The 20,429-nt window shown below is 41.1% G+C and overlaps 1 protein-coding gene across 3 annotated transcripts in view; it reads left to right on the forward strand.

Annotated features, from left to right (window-relative positions):
* The first annotated feature begins 485 nt into the window (after positions 1-485).
* The window catches only part of LOC117450583 (caspase recruitment domain-containing protein 10), a 33,990-nt gene continuing 14,046 nt past the window's right edge, over positions 486-20,429 (forward strand). For 2 of the 3 annotated variants that reach the window (XM_034088415.2, XM_034088417.2), the window contains exons 1-6: positions 486-647; positions 9,282-9,551; positions 11,821-11,958; positions 14,412-14,598; positions 15,057-15,195; positions 18,978-19,187. In XM_034088415.2, coding sequence (XP_033944306.1) covers positions 641-647; positions 9,282-9,551; positions 11,821-11,958; positions 14,412-14,598; positions 15,057-15,195; positions 18,978-19,187 — 951 coding nt within the window. In that variant the 5' untranslated portion in view covers positions 486-640. The remainder of the gene's footprint in view (positions 648-9,281; positions 9,552-11,820; positions 11,959-14,411; positions 14,599-15,056; positions 15,196-18,977; positions 19,188-20,429) is intronic. The other variant, XM_034088416.2, reaches the window with a different exon arrangement.

Consider the following 20,429-nt stretch of genomic DNA (forward strand, 5'->3'; position numbering starts at 1 on the left):
AAAGAATACAAACTAGATAAGTTAGACTGTTAAAATTACAATATATTACAGACACATATACATACATATCAATTACAGTTGTGTTAAATAGCTGTTGTGCAAAATGTTCATGGTTATGGAGAGGGAGACACTAAAACGTAAACTGAATTAATAATATGAACCAACAAAGTTATTAATGTGGTCAAAAATGTAATGGATTAAAAAGTGTACCTCAAAAATGTATTAAAGTACAATACAGTGTTGTAATGGTGTGTTTATGTCACAGCCTTTAGTGGTCACTCATTGGTTGAAAGCGCCATCTAGTGTTTAAACCAGTCTATGGTTTAAACATACACCCATTGCCATTACACAGATGTCTTCCCATCTAACATTTTCTGACCAATAAAACACTTTTGATAGAGGAAATCCGCCGTGACGAGGTGATAAGTGGGGCTTTTTATTCGCTCTTCCTGGCTTCTGATTGGTTGGTTGTGGTTGACCGAGGGTGGAGGGGCTGAGTGTGCCAAGGTGTGCGTAAGGAAAGGAAATACCCCCAAACCAGGTGGCGTCCACACTCACTGCTCAGTACCGAGTCTGGAGCTGAATGGGATGTACAGGACTTTGGTCTCACTTTCAAAACACTTTCGAGGACAGTTAAGACATGAGTGGTAAGAGATATTTAATATTTCACGATTGAATGCGCTGTTTTTTACACTTTTCATATTCGCTGGGAATGTTTCTCTAGGAAATGATTGACTTGCAGCTGTTTCACGAGTCAGTCATTATAACGTTAAATACTAGCAAGGCTGTGCTGTAGTCTGGTTTGTTTTCAGTGTTAGGGTTAACAATTAATTAAACTACAACTAGACCAAGGGTAACAACTTGATTTGTAACTCGCGTTTCATTCAATGTATACGACTGGTGTGAACCTGTAAGACTAATTGTCAATGGTGGAGCAACTGGATTGTGTTTTTTCTTTAGAAATAAAGTGTCCAGTGACAGTTTAAAAAGTGCACTACTTATAAATTATGGTAGCCAGACATTTGCCTTCGGGTTGTTGTCTCACTGAATTTGGAACATTTATCGAAAAATAATGCGATTTTTCTGAAACCAGTTAAAGGTGGGGTAGGTAAGTTTGAGAAACCGGCTCGAGATACACTTTTTGTTATATTCCATGGAATGCTCTTAACATCCCGATAGCAATGAATATCTTAAGTGCTTTGACAAAAAATCCATAAAAAAATGTCATCTGTAGAAGCCGTAATACTGTAAAAAGTACAACATCCAATCAGGCAGGTAGGCCATCCAATCCGTTTAGCCGGCCCGGCTAAACGGACTGGATGGCCTACCTGCCTGTCAGCCTTCCATCGGGGCACAAACTTATCTCGTGCCCTCATTGGTCATGTGCGCGTTCGTGTGTGTTGGGGGAGGGGCTCTGTGAGGAAGTGGCAGATTTTCTCCGGTTGTGTATTTTCAATTTCTAGCGATCTCGAGCCGGTTTCTCAAACTTACCTACCCCACCTTTAACACAACAATCCAACCCCAACTTTTTGTGAAAGATTGTAAAGTTTTGAGTCTAGTTTGGATAAGTTTGAGATGATATTTTGTATTACTCATGACTGAAATTAGACTGTAAACCTATAAATAAACTACTTACTGCTTAAATGTACCTATAAATAAACCAGCTGGTTTAATATGTTGAAAAATAAATCATACTAATTCTTAGTAATGTCAAATACAAAATTAAGGAAGTGCTTTTTTGTATGCATCATTCTATGTTCTGCATCACTTCTCAATTGTTTTGGCACATTTTTCCAAAACAAAGCTATTTTTCTCAAATCAGTCAGGGGACACGAATCTAAACTCAACTCATGTCAAATAAAACATTACATTCTATATATATAAAAGCAAGACTTAAAACTTTTCAAATTGACAAACAATGTAAACATGGCATGCATGAGAGAAATATCTGAAAACAAAAGTATTTTCTTTGTAATCTGTCTGAATAATATCTTATCAGCAAATATTATGTTACTATATAATATGTATGCAAAGAGGATGTTAATTTTGCAGTACAGATATGTTCAGCTTTTCCTGAACCTTACTTTGACCTGTTTTTTATCAATCATTTTCTGAGGAAAGATGATGCGAGCTCTAAAAGGAGAAGTGAAAATGAGTCCAACTTTACTTTGCATGAACTAATCTCAACCTCATTTGAACGCAGTTGTTTTATTTAACTTGTTCTAACTCCACATGAAAAAACCAGAGGATATGTTGGTGTTTTTTAGCTAAGATTCAGGACAGTATTCCCATTAGTTTTCTAAGGAGGAGGAGGATCTCCTGAGAGCAGCAGAGGTGGCCGCGATCCGGAGCATGCAGACGTGCCTCGACCTGCGTCAGATCACCTGATCAGCAGCACGGAGCGCAGACACTACACTGATGATACACAAATACAGGATCATCTTATTAGTGACTCACATACTTCTGTCATGTATGGACAAATGCTAATTGCAAGTAATCAGAGCGTTTGCATTTCTTTCTTTGGCAGACCAGCAGCCAGCGTATTACACAATAACAGATTGCCGTGAAATAAGCAACCGTGTTTATTTCCATGATTTGTCTACAAGTTGTTTTAATTTAAAGATGATTGGTTTTGTTTACAAACATGTCTATTCCCGTTTCTTAAAGTCCAAGATGATGTCTTGTTTTGTCTCTTCGAAACCCCAAAATATTAACTTGGATCAGTCATCAGAACCAGCATACTTCATATATCCTGGGGGAAAGTGGGATTTGTGACAGTTATGACATTTAATAAAAGATACAATAAAATAATATGATATTAAAAACACAGACAAATTGGAAACTGGCTGATAAAGATAAATTACGAAATACTAGATATGTTGTTTTCTTCTGATAATCGACCAATCACTGCTGCTCTAAAATTACACACATGTTGCATTTCACAATGCAGTGAGATGATGAGAAAGGAAACGATGACCTCTCGGTTCTGCTTTTAGAATAGAGAGAGCTTTGGGGGGGGGGGGGGCTTCTGTTGTAGTGTTCCTTATTCAGCGATTCCTCTCTCGATGTGTACTATTTAAAAGCTCCCCCCCCCTTGCATCACTGTAGTTAATTAGTCAGTTTGAGTATATACGTTTCATTTTCATTTAATCGTTTATTTGAATAGGGACAATGCACATTAAAGGTGGGGTAGGTAAGTTTCAGAAACCGGCTCGAGATACACTTTTTGTTATATTCCATGGAATGCTCTTAACATCCTGATAGCAATGAATATCTGAAGTGCTTTGACAACAAATCCATTACAAAATGTCATCTGTAGAAGCCATAATACTGTAAAAAGTACAACCAATGATTGGATGGCCTACCTGCCTGTCAGCCTTCCATCGGGGCACAAACTTATCTCGTGCCCTCATTGGTCATGTGCTCGTTCGTGTGTATTGGGGGAGGGGCTCTGTAAGGAAGTGGCAGATTTTCTCCGGTTGTGTATTTTCAAATTCTAGCGATCTCGAGCCAGTTTCTCAAATTTACCTACCCCACCTTTAATGAACACTTTAGACAAATAATGCTTCAAGTGTAAATATGCCGGATTTTAGCTTTGAGCTCATTTTCCATCCGTAGTCCCTGACATACAACATATAAGAACACGACATTTGTAAACATAGCAAAACATAAATACATGATATGCAAAAGAGCAAGAGCAGCACACACAAGTATTTACCACATGGCAGTACACTGTAGCAGCAATGACATATTAAGTGCAAGAGATGATACAAGAGCTACGTAAAGTGCAAGAGGAGATGCCCCTGTGTTAAAGTGCAGTTAGTGGTGATTGCACGTCTGGTTGTTTCTCAACCATTCTTTGAGTTGACCTTTGAAACTATTGAGAGTGGGAATCATTTGCTTAGGTATTCAACCTTCCACACAGTTCATCATGTTCTCCTCTCACTGTCTCCTTTCCCACGGCACAGGTCTACGGCCTTGGGTATTGCTGCTATCTCTCTCAAGGAGGAGCAGCTTGGGCGCATTGTTGTTGCCAGTCTGTGAGCACAAGCCGCCATGAGGTGGTTTACTGTTCAGGGGCGAAGGTTCCCTGGCGCACATTCTTCTCTATGGACGAGAGCTCTAGTTAGATTCAGGGTCAATCATTGTTTAGTCTCACTGATAAAGAATGTTGATTATTACACTCCGAAGTTAAAACCTCGAGCTGCAGAAGAGTTCTTCAGAATTGGTGCTGTGTCCACTCGTGACACACCACCCGTCTTGTTAATTCTCTGGCCATAACTCCAAATAAACCGTCAGTGTTTGCCGTCAAAGCTCCAGCTCTCCTCGTGCCTCTCTGAGTCCTGACTCTCCATTGCTGCAGAAGTTTCCCCCACAAGTGGGTCAATCCCGTGTCTCAGCTGGGAGGCTATTCCAGAACGAGCTGCCTTTAACGGAGAGGACGTTTTGTCCAAAAGTGGTCCGTCTACAGTAGGGTTGCCAGAAACTGACCATGATCAAAATCGATTATTCGGCAGCCCTGGCGAATAATAATCGATTATTCGAAAGAAAAAAAAACATAAATAATAATTAAAAAAATATATAAATAAAATCGATTTTTAAAAATAATATTCGATTATGGAGACTGTATCGAATAATCGCTGGCATCCCTAGTCTACAGTGGACTTCAGTCTCCTCTGGTTTCTGACCTAGTGCAGCGTCCAGTGTGTGGATGAATTCCCCTAAGTGTGTTTTATAAATAAAACACACTTTTAAAAGACTTAAAATCATCAAAACTCAAGACATTGTGTTTTTCAAGGAACAGCAGACCCCTGTAGTCTCCGTGTTATTCCCTTTCCCTCATTGTCTCCTCCTCAGTGGGAAGTGCACGGGGTAAAGAAAGCTTTGGTCTGCGGCCCGGTGTGTTTTTAGGTATGTGTTATGAGTCACGCAGTGTTTTCATTCCTGTGCTCTGACACACAACATGACCTCCTCCACTTTAGTTTATGACCCTCGTAACGGCAGACTCTTTGGGAATCAAACGGTGTCTGAACCCACCGCTGCTGCATCTCACTGTGTGCGAGATGTACTGAAGAAAATGAAAACACTTTAAAGGTCACCTATTATGCAAAATCCACTTCCTCATGTCTCTTCTACATCACCATGTGTCCCCTCTTCTCCATGTCTCTTCTACATCAACATGTGTCCCCTCTTCTTCATGTCTCTTCTACATCAACATGTGTCCCCTCTTCTTCATGTCTCTTCTACATCAACATGTGTCCCCTCTTCTTCATGTCTCTTCTACATCAACATGTGTCCCCTCTTCTTCATGTCTCTTCTACATCAACATGTGTCCCCTCTTCTTCATGTCTCCTCTACATCAACATGTGTCCCCTCTTCTTCACGTCTCTTCTACATCAACATGTGTCCCCTCTTCTTCATGTCCTTCTACATCAACATGTGTCCCCTCTTCTTCATGTCTCTTCTACATCAACATGTGTCCCCTCTTCTTCATGTCTCTTCTACATCAACATGTGTCCCCTTTTCTTCATGTCTCTTCTCCATCAACATGTGTCCCCTCTTCTCATGTCTCTTCTACATCAACATGTGTCCCCTCTTCTTCATGTCTCTTCTACATCAACATGTGTCCCCTCTTCTTCATGTCTCTTCTACATCAACATGTGTCCCCTCTTCTTCATGTCTCTTCTACATCAACATGTGTCCCCTCTTCTTCATGTCTCTTCTACATCAACATGTGTCCCCTCTTCTCCATGTCTCTTCTACATCAACATGTGTCCCCTCTTCTTCATGTCTCTTCTACATCAACATGTGTCCCCTCTTCTTCATGTCTCTTCTACATCAACATGTGTCCCCTCTTCTTCATGTCTCTTCTACATCAACATGTGTCCCCTCTTCTTCATGTCTCTTCTACATCAACATGTGTCCCCTCTTCTTCATGTCTCTTCTACATCAACATGTGTCCCCTCTTCTTCATGTCTCTTCTACATCAACATGTGTCCCCTCTTCTCATGTCTCTTCTACATCAACATGTGTCCCCTCTTCTTCATGTCTCTTCTACATCAACATGTGTCCCCTCTTCTTCATGTCTCTTCTACATCAACATGTGTCCCCTCTTCTCCATGTCTCTTCTACATCAACATGTGTCCCCTCTTCTCATGTCTCTTCTACATCAACATGTGTCCCCTCTTCTCCATGTCTCTTCTACATCAACATGTGTCCCCTCTTCTTCATGTCTCTTCTACATCAACATGTGTCCCCTCTTCTTCATGTCTCTTCTACATCAACATGTGTCCCCTCTTCTTCATGTCTCTTCTACATCAACATGTGTCCCCTCTTCTTCATGTCTCCTCTACATCAACATGTGTCCCCTCTTCTTCATGTCTCTTCTACATCAACATGTGTCCCCTCTTCTTCATGTCTCTTCTACATCAACATGTGTCCCCTCTTCTTCATGTCTCCTCTACATCAACATGTGTCCCCTCTTCTTCATGTCTCTTCTACATCAACATGTGTCCCCTCTTCTTCATGTCTCTTCTACATCAACATGTGTCCTCTCTTCTTCATGTCTCTTCTACATCAACATGTGTCCCCTCTTCTTCATGTCTCTTCTACATCAACATGTGTCCCCTTTTCTTCATGTCTCTTCTACATCAACATGTGTCCCCTCTTCTCATGTCTCTTCTACATCAACATGTGTCCCCTCTTCTTCATGTCACTTCTACATCAACATGTGTCCCCTCTTCTTCATGTCTCTTCTACATCAACATGTGTCCCCTCTTCTTCATGTCTCTTCTTCATCAACATGTGTCCCCTTTTCTTCATGTCTCTTCTCCATCAACATGTGTCCCCTCTTCTCCATGTCTCTTCTACATCAACATGTGTCCCCTCTTCTTCATGTCTCTTCTACATCAACATGTGTCCCCTCTTCTTCATGTCTCTTCTACATCAACATGTGTCCCCTCTTCTTCATGTCTCTTCTACATCAACATGTGTCCCCTCTTCTTCATGTCTCTTCTACATCAACATGTGTCCCCTCTTCTCCATGTCTCTTCTACATCAACATGTGTCCCCTCTTCTTCATGTCTCTTCTACATCAACATGTGTCCCCTCTTCTTCATGTCTCTTCTACATCAACATGTGTCCCCTCTTCTTCATGTCTCTTCTACATCAACATGTGTCCCCTCTTCTCCATGTCTCTTCTACATCAACATGTGTCCCCTCTTCTTCATGTCTCTTCTACATCAACATGTGTCCCCTCTTCTTCATGTCTCTTCTACATCAACATGTGTCCCCTCTTCTCCATGTCTCTTCTACATCAACATGTGTCCCCTCTTCTTCATGTCTCTTCTACATCAACATGTGTCCCCTCTTCTTCATGTCTCTTCTACATCAACATGTGTCCCCTCTTCTTCATGTCTCTTCTACATCAACATGTGTCCCCTCTTCTCCATGTCTCTTCTACATCAACATGTGTCCCCTCTGTGCAAAGAGACTCTGAAAGTCTCAGGAACAAAGATTCTCTCTCTTTTTGATCCATTTCTATAAAAACCTGTCTGAAAATGAGCTGATCAGATTTTGGCCACTTTATGATGTCATAGCGATGTTTTGTCTTGAGTAACCATTAGCCAATCAGCAACCAAGGTAACCCCCCCCCCCCCCCCCCCCCTTATCACCTGAATCTCCTCTAGAGCACCTTTGAGTTCTTTGTAACCAAATGTCTCTCAGAGGGGCGTGGGGAGGGGCTCCTTATTTTCATCTAAAGTAACAGACAGGGAATCAGCACTTTGGAAACAGGGCTGAAACAGAGGGGATTATGGGTAATGCTGCAATGATCTGTTTGGTGTTTCAGCCAATCAGAGACATGTTCTGTGTATATCTGAGAGCTGTAATATATTGATGGAAAACAGTATAATAGGGGACCTTCAAGCTTATCCTCCTTATGTGAGATGTACCACCATGTCTGCTCTCCAGGCTTCAGCTTAAATCTTCATCCATCAGACTTTTCTGTTGGAGGAATTTGTCGACATTTCTTGGAACCTTTCCAGTAACGAGCTCCATCTCCTTCCTTCTCAATGCAGCACGTAAACCCAGTAATGCTCGTAAACGGCTTCTATTATAAAGACGTGTAATGTTTGAAAAAGAGGATCATCTTGCAACAAATTGCTATTCAGAGGGATTTCCCAAGAGGTGTGTCATCCGTTTGCTTCTCAGGCAGTGAAGTAATGACTCATTCTTATTGGCTGAGAGCAGCAGATAAGCTTCAGTTCAGACACAACACAACATGAAATGGGACAAAATAAGCCATAACGAAGAGTGGGATTATAAGGAATTAAAAATATGTTCTGTGTGTTTTTGTGTGTTGTGAGTATCAGACAGGCGACGGGTTGTTTTATTATATATCCATTTATTTATGAGTATTTTCTTTCTATAATTAATAATTGTTTTTATTTATTTAGTGTTTTTATCCTTTCCTTTATTTGTATTTTTTGTCTGTCCCAAAAAATTATAACAAAAAGAATCCCTCGACTCGACATGAGATATATATCCTTAAAGTCATGGCGGCATGTGGCGCAGTGGGCTAGTGCGTTGGTGTTGGGACCAGGGGGTCACAGGTTCAAACCCCACTGCAGTCAGCATGTCCCTGAGACACTTCACCCCAAAGTGCTCCTGTGGGGATTGCTCACAGTGCTGATTATGTAAGTCGCTTTGGAGAAAAGCGTCGAACAAGTATCATGTGATGGCGAAACATTTCTGAAATCACATTATCATTGCAAGATCTTTTTTTCTTTTATTCAGAAAGTCTTCCCCTCTCCAACGTCCTGTACATTTCAGAAGTGTGTATCTCACACTGCACTGTCACTTTTATTCATGTCCCTTTGTTATTCGTGTGTTTTTTAAATGCCATTTTATAATATGTTTCCGAATGCTATTAATGTCTTTTGTTTTTGTAAAGCACTCTGAATTGTCTTGTGTTGAAAGGTGCTATATCAGGGGGTCCGCGGGGTCTTAAAAAGTATTAAAAGTTGATAAATCAATTTAGCAAAAATTAAGGCTATTAAACGGCATTTCCCAAGGTGTTGGAAGATAAGGAGGAAGGACAATCAATACTGTATATATAGTCAATGTGAGGTAAAGTGTGTCGCCAAGGTAACCGGTTAAAACTCCAAGTGGCGATGAGGTCTTAAAATGTATGGGAATGGTCTTAAAAAAGGTCTTACATCTGACTTCTGGATTCCTGCAGACACCCTGCTGTATGTAAATAAACTCGCCTTGCCTTGCAGGTGTCACAGATTGGGCGGAGAAGGAGGAGGAGGAGGAGGAGGAGGAGGAGGAAGATGTGGCTCAGGAGGAGGTTCGATCGCCCCCCCCCTGGTCGGAGGAGCGCTGTGAGGAGCTTTGGGATCGAGTGGAGGGGGTTCGGCACAAACTGACCCGCATCCTCCACCCTGCCAAACTCACCCCGTACCTGCGGCAGTGCAAAGTCATCGACGAGCAGGACGAAGACGAGGTGCTCAACTCCACTCAGTACCCTCTGCGCATCAGCAAGGCCGGTACGACGAGAGAAATCCATCGAAAGGGGCCCTAGTATGCCCTTTTTTAGGTTCATTGGTGTATGTAGTGTCTCTACTTTAAAGAGTCCTCCCCTGCTGATGTTCAGGTGTATATCAGTATGTAGTGTCTCTACTTTAAAGAGTCCTCTCCTGCTGATGTTCAGGTGTATATCAGTATGTAGTGTCTCTACTTTAAAGAGTCCTCTCCTGCTGATGTTCAGGTGTATATCAGTGTGTAGTGTCTCTACTTTAAAGAGTCCTCTCCTGCTGATGTTCAGGTGTATATCAGTATGTAGTGTCTCTACTTTAAAGAGTCCTCTCCTGCTGATGTTCAGGTGTATATCAGTATGTAGTGTCTCTACTTTAAAGAGTCCTCTCCTGCTGATGTTCAGGTGTATATCAGTATGTAGTGTCTCTACTTTAAAGAGTCCTCTCCTGCTGATGTTCAGGTGTATATCAGTATGTAGTGTCTCTACTACTTTAAAGAGTCCTCTCCTGCTGATGTTCAGGTGTATATCAGTATGTAGTGTCTCTACTTTAAAGAGTCCTGTCCTGCTGATGTTCAGGTGTATATCAGTATGTAGTGTCTCTACTTTAAAGAGTCCTCTCCTGCTGATGTTCAGGTGTATATCAGTATGTAGTGTCTCTACTTTAAAGAGTCCTCTCCTGCTGATGTTCAGGTGTATATCAGTATGTAGTGTCTCTACTTTAAAGAGTCCTCTCCTGCTGATGTTCAGGTGTATATCAGTATGTAGTGTCTCTACTTTAAAGAGTCCTCTCCTGCTGATGTTCAGGTGTATATCAGTATGTAGTGTCTCTACTTTAAAGAGTCCTCTCCTGCTGATGTTCAGGTGTATATCAGTATGTAGTGTCTCTACTTTAAAGAGTCCTCTCCTGCTGATGTTCAGGTGTATATCAGTATGTAGTGTCTCTACATGTCTCCATGCTTTAATGTTCCAAAGCTCTTTATTTTTCTCATACTGCCTGTGCTGCAGCACCTATTTTCACCCTCTGTCTGAAACCAGAGCCCAGTCTGCTCTGATTGGTTAGCTGGCCGGCTCTGTTGTGATTGGTTAACCGCTTAGAGATGTCCCACGCCTTAGCCTATCACGTACAATGTGTTGGAGTGCTAGCCAATAGAAGCAGAGTGTTACATATTGATGTCACTATGTTACTGTTACTCAGGAAACACAGGGATTTTAGCCTTTGCCGACCATTTACATGAAACACAGAAACCTTTATAACACACTAGAGGAAAGGGAAAATCCCAAGAACCCTAACAGGACATCTTTAAGAGTTTAGGCCCATAATCAAGGAGTGAATGGATGTTAAAGGCGGGGTGGGTCATTTTGGAGAAACCAGCTCGAGTGCGCTAGAATTTGAAAATATACAGCCGGAACAAATCTGCCACTTCCTCACAGAGCCCCTCCCCCAACACACACGGACGCGCACATGACCAATGAGGGCACGAGATAAGTTTGTGCCCCGATGGAAGGCTGACAGGCAGGTAGGCCATCCAGTTACTTTAGCCGGCTCAGATGATTGGTCGTGTTTTTTACAGCGCCACGGCTTCCACAGATTAATTTTTTTATGGATTTATTGTCAAAGCACTTCAGGTATTCATTGCTATCGGGATGTTAAGAGCATTCCATGGAATATAGCAAAACGTGTATCTCGAGCCGGTTTCTCAAATGTACCTACCCCACCTTTAAGATAGTGCTCTTGACTAAGAAGACAAATAATTACACAAACATGAAGATCATCAGAACAAAATATTATGTGAATTTCTTGCATTTCAGACACATAACGTAGAATAGAGCTGGGAAGCAGACGGTGGGACATTATGGTCTTTATGGGGATAAATGAATACTGCCTGTAAGAAATAATATAATCCGCAGAACAGTAGGTATACTTCTTTTGTAAAACTTCCCAAAAATAAATATTTGTGCAGCAGGTTGTCGGGGGAACAGGTGGGTTCAGATACATGTAGCTGTGTGAGAAACAGAGAACCATGAGAGGGGAGTGTGAGGCAGACAGAGCGGGGAGTGAAAGAAGATAAGGGCAGAAGACGGGATGAAGACAAGTTGCTTTCACCGTTTCACTGCTTACATAATGCCATGTCATTCATCATGTTTGAAACCGCTATGCTAACCACAGTGGGATTTACACTCGCATCAAAGAGGGAGCATTTTTGTGGCTTCGTCTTTGATGGCTTACAGAACAAGAATGCTGTTTACATTGTCCCACACCTTTCTCTCTCCTTTCTCAGGCCGTCTGCTGGACATCCTGCGAGGTCAGGGCCCACGAGGTCTCCAGGCCTTCATGGAGTCGCTGGAGTTTTACCACCCGGACCAGTTCACCCAGCTGACCGGACAGCAGCCCACACAGAGATGCTCCCTCATACTGGGTAAACTGGGACTACTCTCAACTGGCAGTGGTGTGAACTCACCGCCTACAGATTGAGTCTGCCTTCAGGCTGAATACAAATCAACCCAAATACTTAAAGGGGACCTATTGTGCAAAATCCACTTCTTCATGTCTCTTCTACATCAACATGTGTCCCCTCTTCCTCATGTCTCTTCTACATCAACATGTGTCCCCTCTTCTCCATGTCTCTTCTACATCAACATGTGTCCCCTCTTCTCCATGTCTCTTCTACATCAACATGTGTCCCCTCTTCTCCATGTCTCTTCTACATCAACATGTGTCCCCTCTTCTTCATGTCTCTTCTACATCAGAAGAATAGAGGAATTTTAAAGCAAGAATTCAAAAGCTTTATTTGTCAAAAGCTACAGTGTATTTGTTGACAATGAAAAGCCCCAAATCCAAAGTGAAATACAACAAGACTAACCATTTTGAAAAACTGCGACTGCTGCTAATTTAAAAAAAGTACTACTGTGTTAGTGGTTTCATTCTGAAATACTACATTTAATTGTATTAATTGTATAAAACATTTCAGTCCCAAGCCTTCAGAGTAGTCTTGAGACTCAAATCTGACTTTCAGATAAAGACTTGGCCCCAGTTGTGTTTGCTGACCTGTGTATCTGCATGGTGACATGTGTTAAAAGGCTCTCAATCCTCACATCGTAAACACACTGAGCTGAAACATTCGGACAAAAGAGTTCACTAGTTTATATTTGAAAAAGAAATGGCCAGCAAACAGACCTGAGAGAAAAGCACTTTAAAATGGTTTGAAGATTAGCTTCAGGATTGGGGAATGTTGAACAACAGAAATAATGAAACACTTTGGGGTATTTGGCACTCATGGTCCACAAAGTGGCAGTTTACTCATACAATGCACCGAGTTCCCATGCCGCTTATCTGCAAGGATATCCTTGGTTACTATGGTTACGAGACCATACGATAAGATATGATAGGAAACAAAAATTATAAGATACAATACGAAGAGTTACGGTGCTAAAGGTGCGAAACGATACATAGCGATACAATACAAAACAATACGATACAGTTTAATACGATATGAAACTAAATTATGCTCTACACATTATCATGCGAGAGGATTCTATACAAACGGATACGATTCGAAACAATACGACACAATAGCAAAGCAAAGAAAGAATTGGAAACAGAGATTTAACATCACAATAAATCACAGAACATTTCCAAGACCCGTTATCGTACGTTTGCCCAGGGATATAACTCTTGACTTAATTTTTTGATTTATTTATTTATTTATGCTTGTAATATATAGTACTTCTTAAATACATATGTAACACAACAATAAATAACACAGTATTCATGTGTTAATAAGCCCACTTTTCAAATAAATGCAGTCAATTGAAGTTGGAAACATTTTCTATCATATCTTAGTTGATAAGAAAAAAGCCCAATAACTTATTTACATAACAAGCTTGAAATCTACCCTTCATATTTCCTCTTTTTATAATCAATCTGAAGCTTCTGTTTTAAAGAATGAGCTGCTCACAAAATAACTGAAACCCTGTGGTGAGCTGTGATAGAGGCTGTTGTGTTTCTTAAAGGGGACCTATCGTGCAAAATGCACTTTGTGATGTCTTTTATACATCAACTATGTGTCCCCGGTGCGTCGGGGAACTCGCGCAGCGTCAGAAAATAAAACCCTCTCTCTTTTCCTTCGTACCCAAATCTTTTAAAACGGGGGAACAACGAGCGGATACAGATTTGCTGCCGATCTGATGTAATATTGGCAGCGGACCCACAGAAAGTTGCTATCAGAAACAATGCTTGACGTGTTTTGGACGTAATCTCGTCTTTGTTTACATTAGCAAGCCTCGCTAACACTCAGAGCTAACCTGTACTGGAGAGCACATGTGTTTAAAAAGCAGGAAATAAAAAGGAACTCGCCTTGTGATAAACCCGCAAGAGAAAAAGCATTTGAGCTCCAGACTGTTTCAGAAATAATCCTTGATGTGGTTTAGAACAGGATGGCGTTTTATCACAGCAGAATTTAACTTTATCTCCGGTAGAATTCTGATCAGGCATTAGCTCCGGCTCCTTTTTTTTAAATTTTTTTTTTTTTTAAAGCCAAGTACCCAAAATCTGCGTTTCTCTAACAGGGCTGCAGAAGAGGGGTGTGAGCAGAATGAGGCGTGGCTGCAATGGGGGATCTGTTTGGTATTTTGAAAAAAAAACTTCAGACATGTTTTGTGTAGGTCTAGCTCTACAATATATGTTTCAAATATAGCATGATAGGTCCACTTTAACGCATTTTCAAGTATCAAGCATCATTTATTTGATTGATTTTGCTAACTTGTAACTTTACTGATAAGGCAATATAGCTCACCTCTAGTGAGTGGCCCTCAGTGAAAACAGTTTGGACACCCCTGACCTGTATCCTCCACCTGTCCCTCTCCCCCCCAGATGAGGAGGGTCCGGAGGGTCTGACCCAGTTTCTGCTCCTGGAGGTGCGTAAGCTGAGAGAACAGCTGAGGAACAGCCGGCTGTGTGAGCGCCGCCTCTCTCAACGCTGCCGCATGGCGGAGGACGAGCGAAGCCGAGCCGAACGGAAAGCTCAGGAGCTGCGTCGGCACCGGCTGCAGCTGGAGAGGTACCACGCACCTCGAAAGATATTCCATTTAGTGATTTGAGTTTGCACGATGCTTTTGGGCACATGGGTTTCAAATAAAACCTTGAATGATGTTGGCCAACTTCATGGGTAAGAAAAATAGTTGAACCATGAAAGTGCTCCCGCGTCAAATGGGCAGCGATGCAAAGTTTGAACTTCGATATCCAGTTGTTAAAATAGTTCCTTATCAGCTGCTCTGATTGCTTTATACAAAATGCTTTTAAAGGGAACATAAAAGTGAAGGCTTTTTGTTCCTACAATTTAGAGACTGAGATTCCAAATCCAAGTTTCAATCTATTGATTTATGATAATAATATTTACTCATAAAGCCTGCGCGAGTGAATTTAAACTACAATGAATCCATGATTGAGTGAGTGTTATGGTGTTCCTCGTATTGCTCAATGAGAACATGTTTTATCTGGATGATTTGTGGCGTGAAGGTTGCGTCAGGACTGGGAGTCGGCCTGTCGAGAGCTGGGGAAGCTGAAGGACCGGCACCTGGAGCAGGCAGTGAAGTACTCCAGAGCTCTGGAGGAGCAGGGCAAGGCCTCGAGCCGCGAGAGAGAACTGCTGGGGCAGGTGAGGGTGGCAGAAGCGAAAACTGAACACAGTTCTTTATTTGTCTTTAAAACATGAAGGTCCTTTCTAGAGCTGGTGGGTGCGTTCCAATACCTGTGCAACCTGCTCGAAGAGAGTCGGTATGTCCCAATAAAGTATTTAAAATGCAGGATGCCAGAAACACCATCCGTTCCCATGTTGCCGTGGGCACGCCAGTATTTAGGGCTATTCTTACCCACAATCCTCTGCGCAGCAAAGATACGTCACATCAACACAAATGAGCTCGGAGAAATTGAAAGCTACAGACTTTTTTTAACTCGACAACAATTGAATCTTGTGTAAATGAGGTCTTTGAAGCATGTGTGTCGCTTGAGGTAATGAGTTGATATGAAGGTGGCTAGACAGATGTAATACAGATTGAATTTGATGAGTGCACGGGGAAGACATCACAAAGGTTAATTTACCTCAGAGGTGTTAAAGACGGAGCCTGCTTTTCTTCATCACAATCTGGTTTTAAAATCATGGAGGTCACAGGTATTGAGTTTTCAAACACAACAAGCCTTTTGCTACCAAACCCCTGCAGCCGACAGAGGACCCTCAGAGCATGAGTCCTTCCCTAAACTCCCACCACATTCCTCAGCTAGTCCTGACTCCAACACCAGCTGTGTGTTTGCAGCAGAAACTGTGAATTCACTAATTACGGTCATCATCTCGTCACATGTCACCCAACTTGCTTTTCCCTGTTTGAGTTTGAGTTGAAGGTGTCGGTACGGAGAGGCACGACAGGCAGAAACCTGTTTCCATGCATGGTCAATTTGAGGCTATTTTGCTTCTATATCATGTCTTCGTCAGTACTAGTGTAATGAAAACATCCCAAATACTAAGTCAGCTGTATATTTGACTAACCTTTTGGATTTGGTACCGTAGATTTTCCTAAATTCACCAAAAGTTATCATTAGATAACACCTCATTTGCATATTTACACATTTTCATATGGAAAAAATAGCTTAGATCGATTTCTTTTTAAATATATCTATTACTTATACTTTGTTAATCAATTCACCTGTATTTTATTGTTAAATGTATGTAGTTCATATATCTTTAAAGGCTTTATACTACACTCCAGAAGCACCTATATAATGTACACTTAACTTACTGCCTTTATTCTTTTTATGTATTTTACTTAAAGGGCACCTATCATGCTATTTTTAGACAATAGAATGGGTCTCAGATATATAAAAGAATAGAAAACACATGTCGATGAAGGGTTTTGCTCAAAATACCAAACAGATCACCCATTCTAGCCATGCCTCATATCCCTCTATTTCACTTCCTGTTTCAAAAGTGCTGATTTTGGGTATAAAGCTATATAAAAATTAAAAATGTATACAAAATAATAAAGGAGGGGTCTGAGCTCATGCGGGACCCGGCAGCTACTGTCTAAACTAAATGCTGCCGTGATGAAACGCCATATCATGGATTATCAAGGATCCTCTCTGAAACAGTCTGGAGCTCAAAGGCTTTCTCTCTTGCCGGTTATACCACAAGGTGAGTTCCTTTCTACTTCCTGCTTCTTCACACACATGCTCTCCAGTGCAGGTTAGCTCTGAGTGTTAGCGATGCTAATGTAAACACCGACCATATTACGTCCAAAACAGTCGGGCATTGTTTCTGATAGCAACGTTTCTGATTGGCCCGTGGGTCCACATTTCAGATATTACGTCATATCGGACGCAAATCTGGATCAGCTCCGATGTAGCCCAGTTTTTAGAGATTTGGGTACGGAGGAAAAGAGAGGGGGTTTTATTTTCTGACGCTGCGTGAGTTCCCTGACGCACTGGGGACACAAGTTGATGTAGAAAAGACATCAAAAAGTGCACTTTGCATGATAGGTCCCCTTTAAAGTTTAACAAAGTTTCCTCATGTAATTCATAGCCTGATTTATAAAGCATTTTATTCACCCCCTAAAAACAACAAATAGTCTCAACGAGATATCCACCTCTCCCTCTGAAAAAACCTCTGATATCATAATGTCTTATATTTAAACATTAGATTTCAGGAAGATTGCAACATAATTGTCTTTTAAAGGTGGGGTATGTAATTTATTTCAAAAACACTTGTTATATTCCATGGAATGCTCTTAACTTCCCGATAGCAATGAATACATGAAATGCTTTGACAATGAATACATAAAAAAAATCATCTGTGGAAGCCGTGGCGCTGTAAAAAGCACGACCAATCATCTGAGCCGGCTAAAGTAACTGGATGGCCTACCTGCCTGTCAGCCTTCCATCGGGGCACAAACTTATCTCGTGCCCTCATTGGTCATGTGTGCGTTCGTGTGTGTTGGGGGAGGGGCTCTGTGAGGAAGTCTGAAGGAAGTGGCAGATTTTTTCCGGTTGTGTATTTTCAAATTCTAGCGCACTCGAGCTGGTTTCTCCAAAAGGACCGACCCCACCTTTAATATAAGAAACCCATTTGGGAAGTTTGATCATAACTCTTTTATTTACATACAAGGGTCCACAAGGGTCCGTTTCCTAGAGATAGAGTTTGTTGCAAAACCTTGCATGCAGAGACTTAGCATAAGAAAACATGTTGATGTTTTGTTGGCAGCAAATGGCAGCGCCCACAGCACACGGGTGCATTATCTCAGCACACAGCTGTAGCAATGAGATGGTATCAGCCTCTCCTTTATTTAGTCTGTGCCCTGTCACAACTCGTCCTCCATTCAACAGAAGTAGGATTCACATTCTGGTAAATGCCTGGAAATACATGTGGTTATTTTTTCCATACGGTTAATAAACGACTGCATAATTCCCGCCGTGGTCATGTGACCTCAGGTGCCCGCAGACAGGAATGTGCTGTGATTAATAAACCCTTTGGTGAACCTTTTGTTTACACCCACCTGCAAAGGTTTGAAAGGAGAAGTGTCTTTGACCACATAGCTTTACTCCTGCACAGACCTGCTGTTCGCAGTCAAAATCTATTTCACAAAATGACCTTTTAATCAGAATAATTAAAATAGTATTCATTTTGGTAATAATGATAATATCAAAATGAAAAAATAAATAATACAAATAAATGAATAATAATGCAAATAATACAAAACACGGTAAAACACTCAAATAAATTATATAATAAATACATTAAAATAATATATACAACAATGATAACAATTTAAATAATAATAAAGACCAATTAAAGAAGGATATTTTTATCAGGGCGACTGTGGCTGTGAGGGAGTGCGGTCGTCTTTCAAACAGAAGGTTGTGGGTTCGATCCCAGCCCATGCAGTCAACATGTCGATGTATCCTTGGGCAAGATACTTAACCCTGAGTTGCTCCTGATGGCCAACGGTGTGTGAGTGTGTGTGAATGTTAGTTCCTAGAGTAAGGAACACTGCTGGGTGAATGATGTGTATGTACAGCGCTTTGAGGGGTCTTAAGACTGGATAAAGCGCTATATTAGTACAGTCCATTTTCTATTTTAAATCCAAATTAAAAAGGATGTTGAATGACCTCGCTTATATTTCTTGGTAGGGTGCTCTACAGTTTGGGAGCATAGTGGATAAAAGATGCTTCTACTAATTTAATTTAGGGGGGTGTTTTGAATATTCAAAAACCCTGCTGTTTAAGACCTGGGCTCGGGACACGCCACAATAGAGAGCTTCTCAAACTGTTGTCAGTAATGTACCCCCTCTCAGCCAAGTACCCCCTGACCGACCCCGAACATTTTTGATAGAAAAAGCCTATACAAATGTAAATGAATTACAACAAACTAATGACTGCTTGTTCTCTCCACAGGTGGAGGAGCTGAAGTCCAGGCTGACGAAGGCCGAGAAACAAACCACCGATCCACCAGGGAGTAACACACTCTCCAAAAGAAACAGTTTCAATGGACTAAATGGTTCCCCCCCCGCTCTACCGGAGAAGCCGCTGCATCGCATCGAAGTTCAGAAATCTGAAAATAAAGAGACCAGGATGAGGGGCTCCGTTCCTGCCACTGGGGTCAGAGTACGTCTCGTCTCAATCACCTGGAAACATTTGCTGTGTATTCCTGTCTCAATCCACAACAACGCTTTCTCCTCGTGATTGTCTCTCAAGACAAAGATCTAATTCAGGGGTGTCTGAACTTTTTTCACAGAGGGCCACACACATTACATTACATTACATTACATTACATGTCACTTGTTAGACGCTTTTATCCGAAGCGACTTCCATACTCAATACTGTGGGAAATCCCCACAGGAGCAATTTGGGGTTGAACGACATGCTGACGTGGGCTTTGAACCTATGACCACCTGATCCGAACACCATCGCACAACCCACTGCGCCACACGCCCCCGTGATACATACAGACAAATATAAGAAGGGCTGGGCGGCTCAGGTATATCGCCTTATCAGTTTATTTACAAGTTAGCTAAATCAATCACATGTAGGTATAGTTATGCTTGATACTGAAAAAACAGCTTAAATCAAAGCTCTCCATCCGGTTCGATTAGTTTCTTGGCAGCTCATTCCTCAAAATGGAAGCCTCAGGTTGCTGATAAGGGGAAGTATGAAGGGTTTATTTCAAGCTTGTTATGTAAATAAGTTATTTTTCTCATCAACTTAGATTTGTTAGAAAGTGTTCTTTTTGTTATTAACACATGAATACCGCGTTATATATTTGTACATGTTAATAACCCTTAGATGCATAAGCGTCTTTGGGTTCAAGAAAAGCGATATAGAAATAAAATGTATTATTATTATAAGTGGGTCTTTTCTGACCCGGTGAGGTGGTTTTCTTGAAGTATCTTTGCAATTAAAAATGTTTATCATTTCATATTCCAGCTATTCCTCAAAAAACATGTTTTGGATAATCATGCCATTCACTTTTTAAATTTACATTTGATACATTTTAAGAAATTGTAGGTTTTGTATTACTACCCCAAGCTTCCTTAAGTGGGTCAAAAATTTAATGGTTTTTTTTTTTTTTTTTTTATGTAAAAAAAAAGTCTAAAATTATAAATAGTGAAAAATTCAATATAGAATATTTCTAGTGTGAACCAAAATATAATACTAAATATTATACAAGTGATTTTCCTTAACCAAAATGACAAAGATGGCATAAAAACAGATATTATTCTAATACGAGTCCTTTTTGACCCACTTAAGGAAGAGCGTGGGGTCCAGTCCCTCGTGCATCTGAGGGTTAAGACAATATAAAACAAGCACAAGGCTCATTGTGGGCCATATTTCATTATTCTTTTTGAA

Source organism: Pseudochaenichthys georgianus, chromosome 8 (genome assembly GCF_902827115.2).
Source record: "Pseudochaenichthys georgianus chromosome 8, fPseGeo1.2, whole genome shotgun sequence".
In the NCBI taxonomy this organism is placed as follows: Eukaryota; Metazoa; Chordata; class Actinopteri; order Perciformes; family Channichthyidae; genus Pseudochaenichthys; species Pseudochaenichthys georgianus.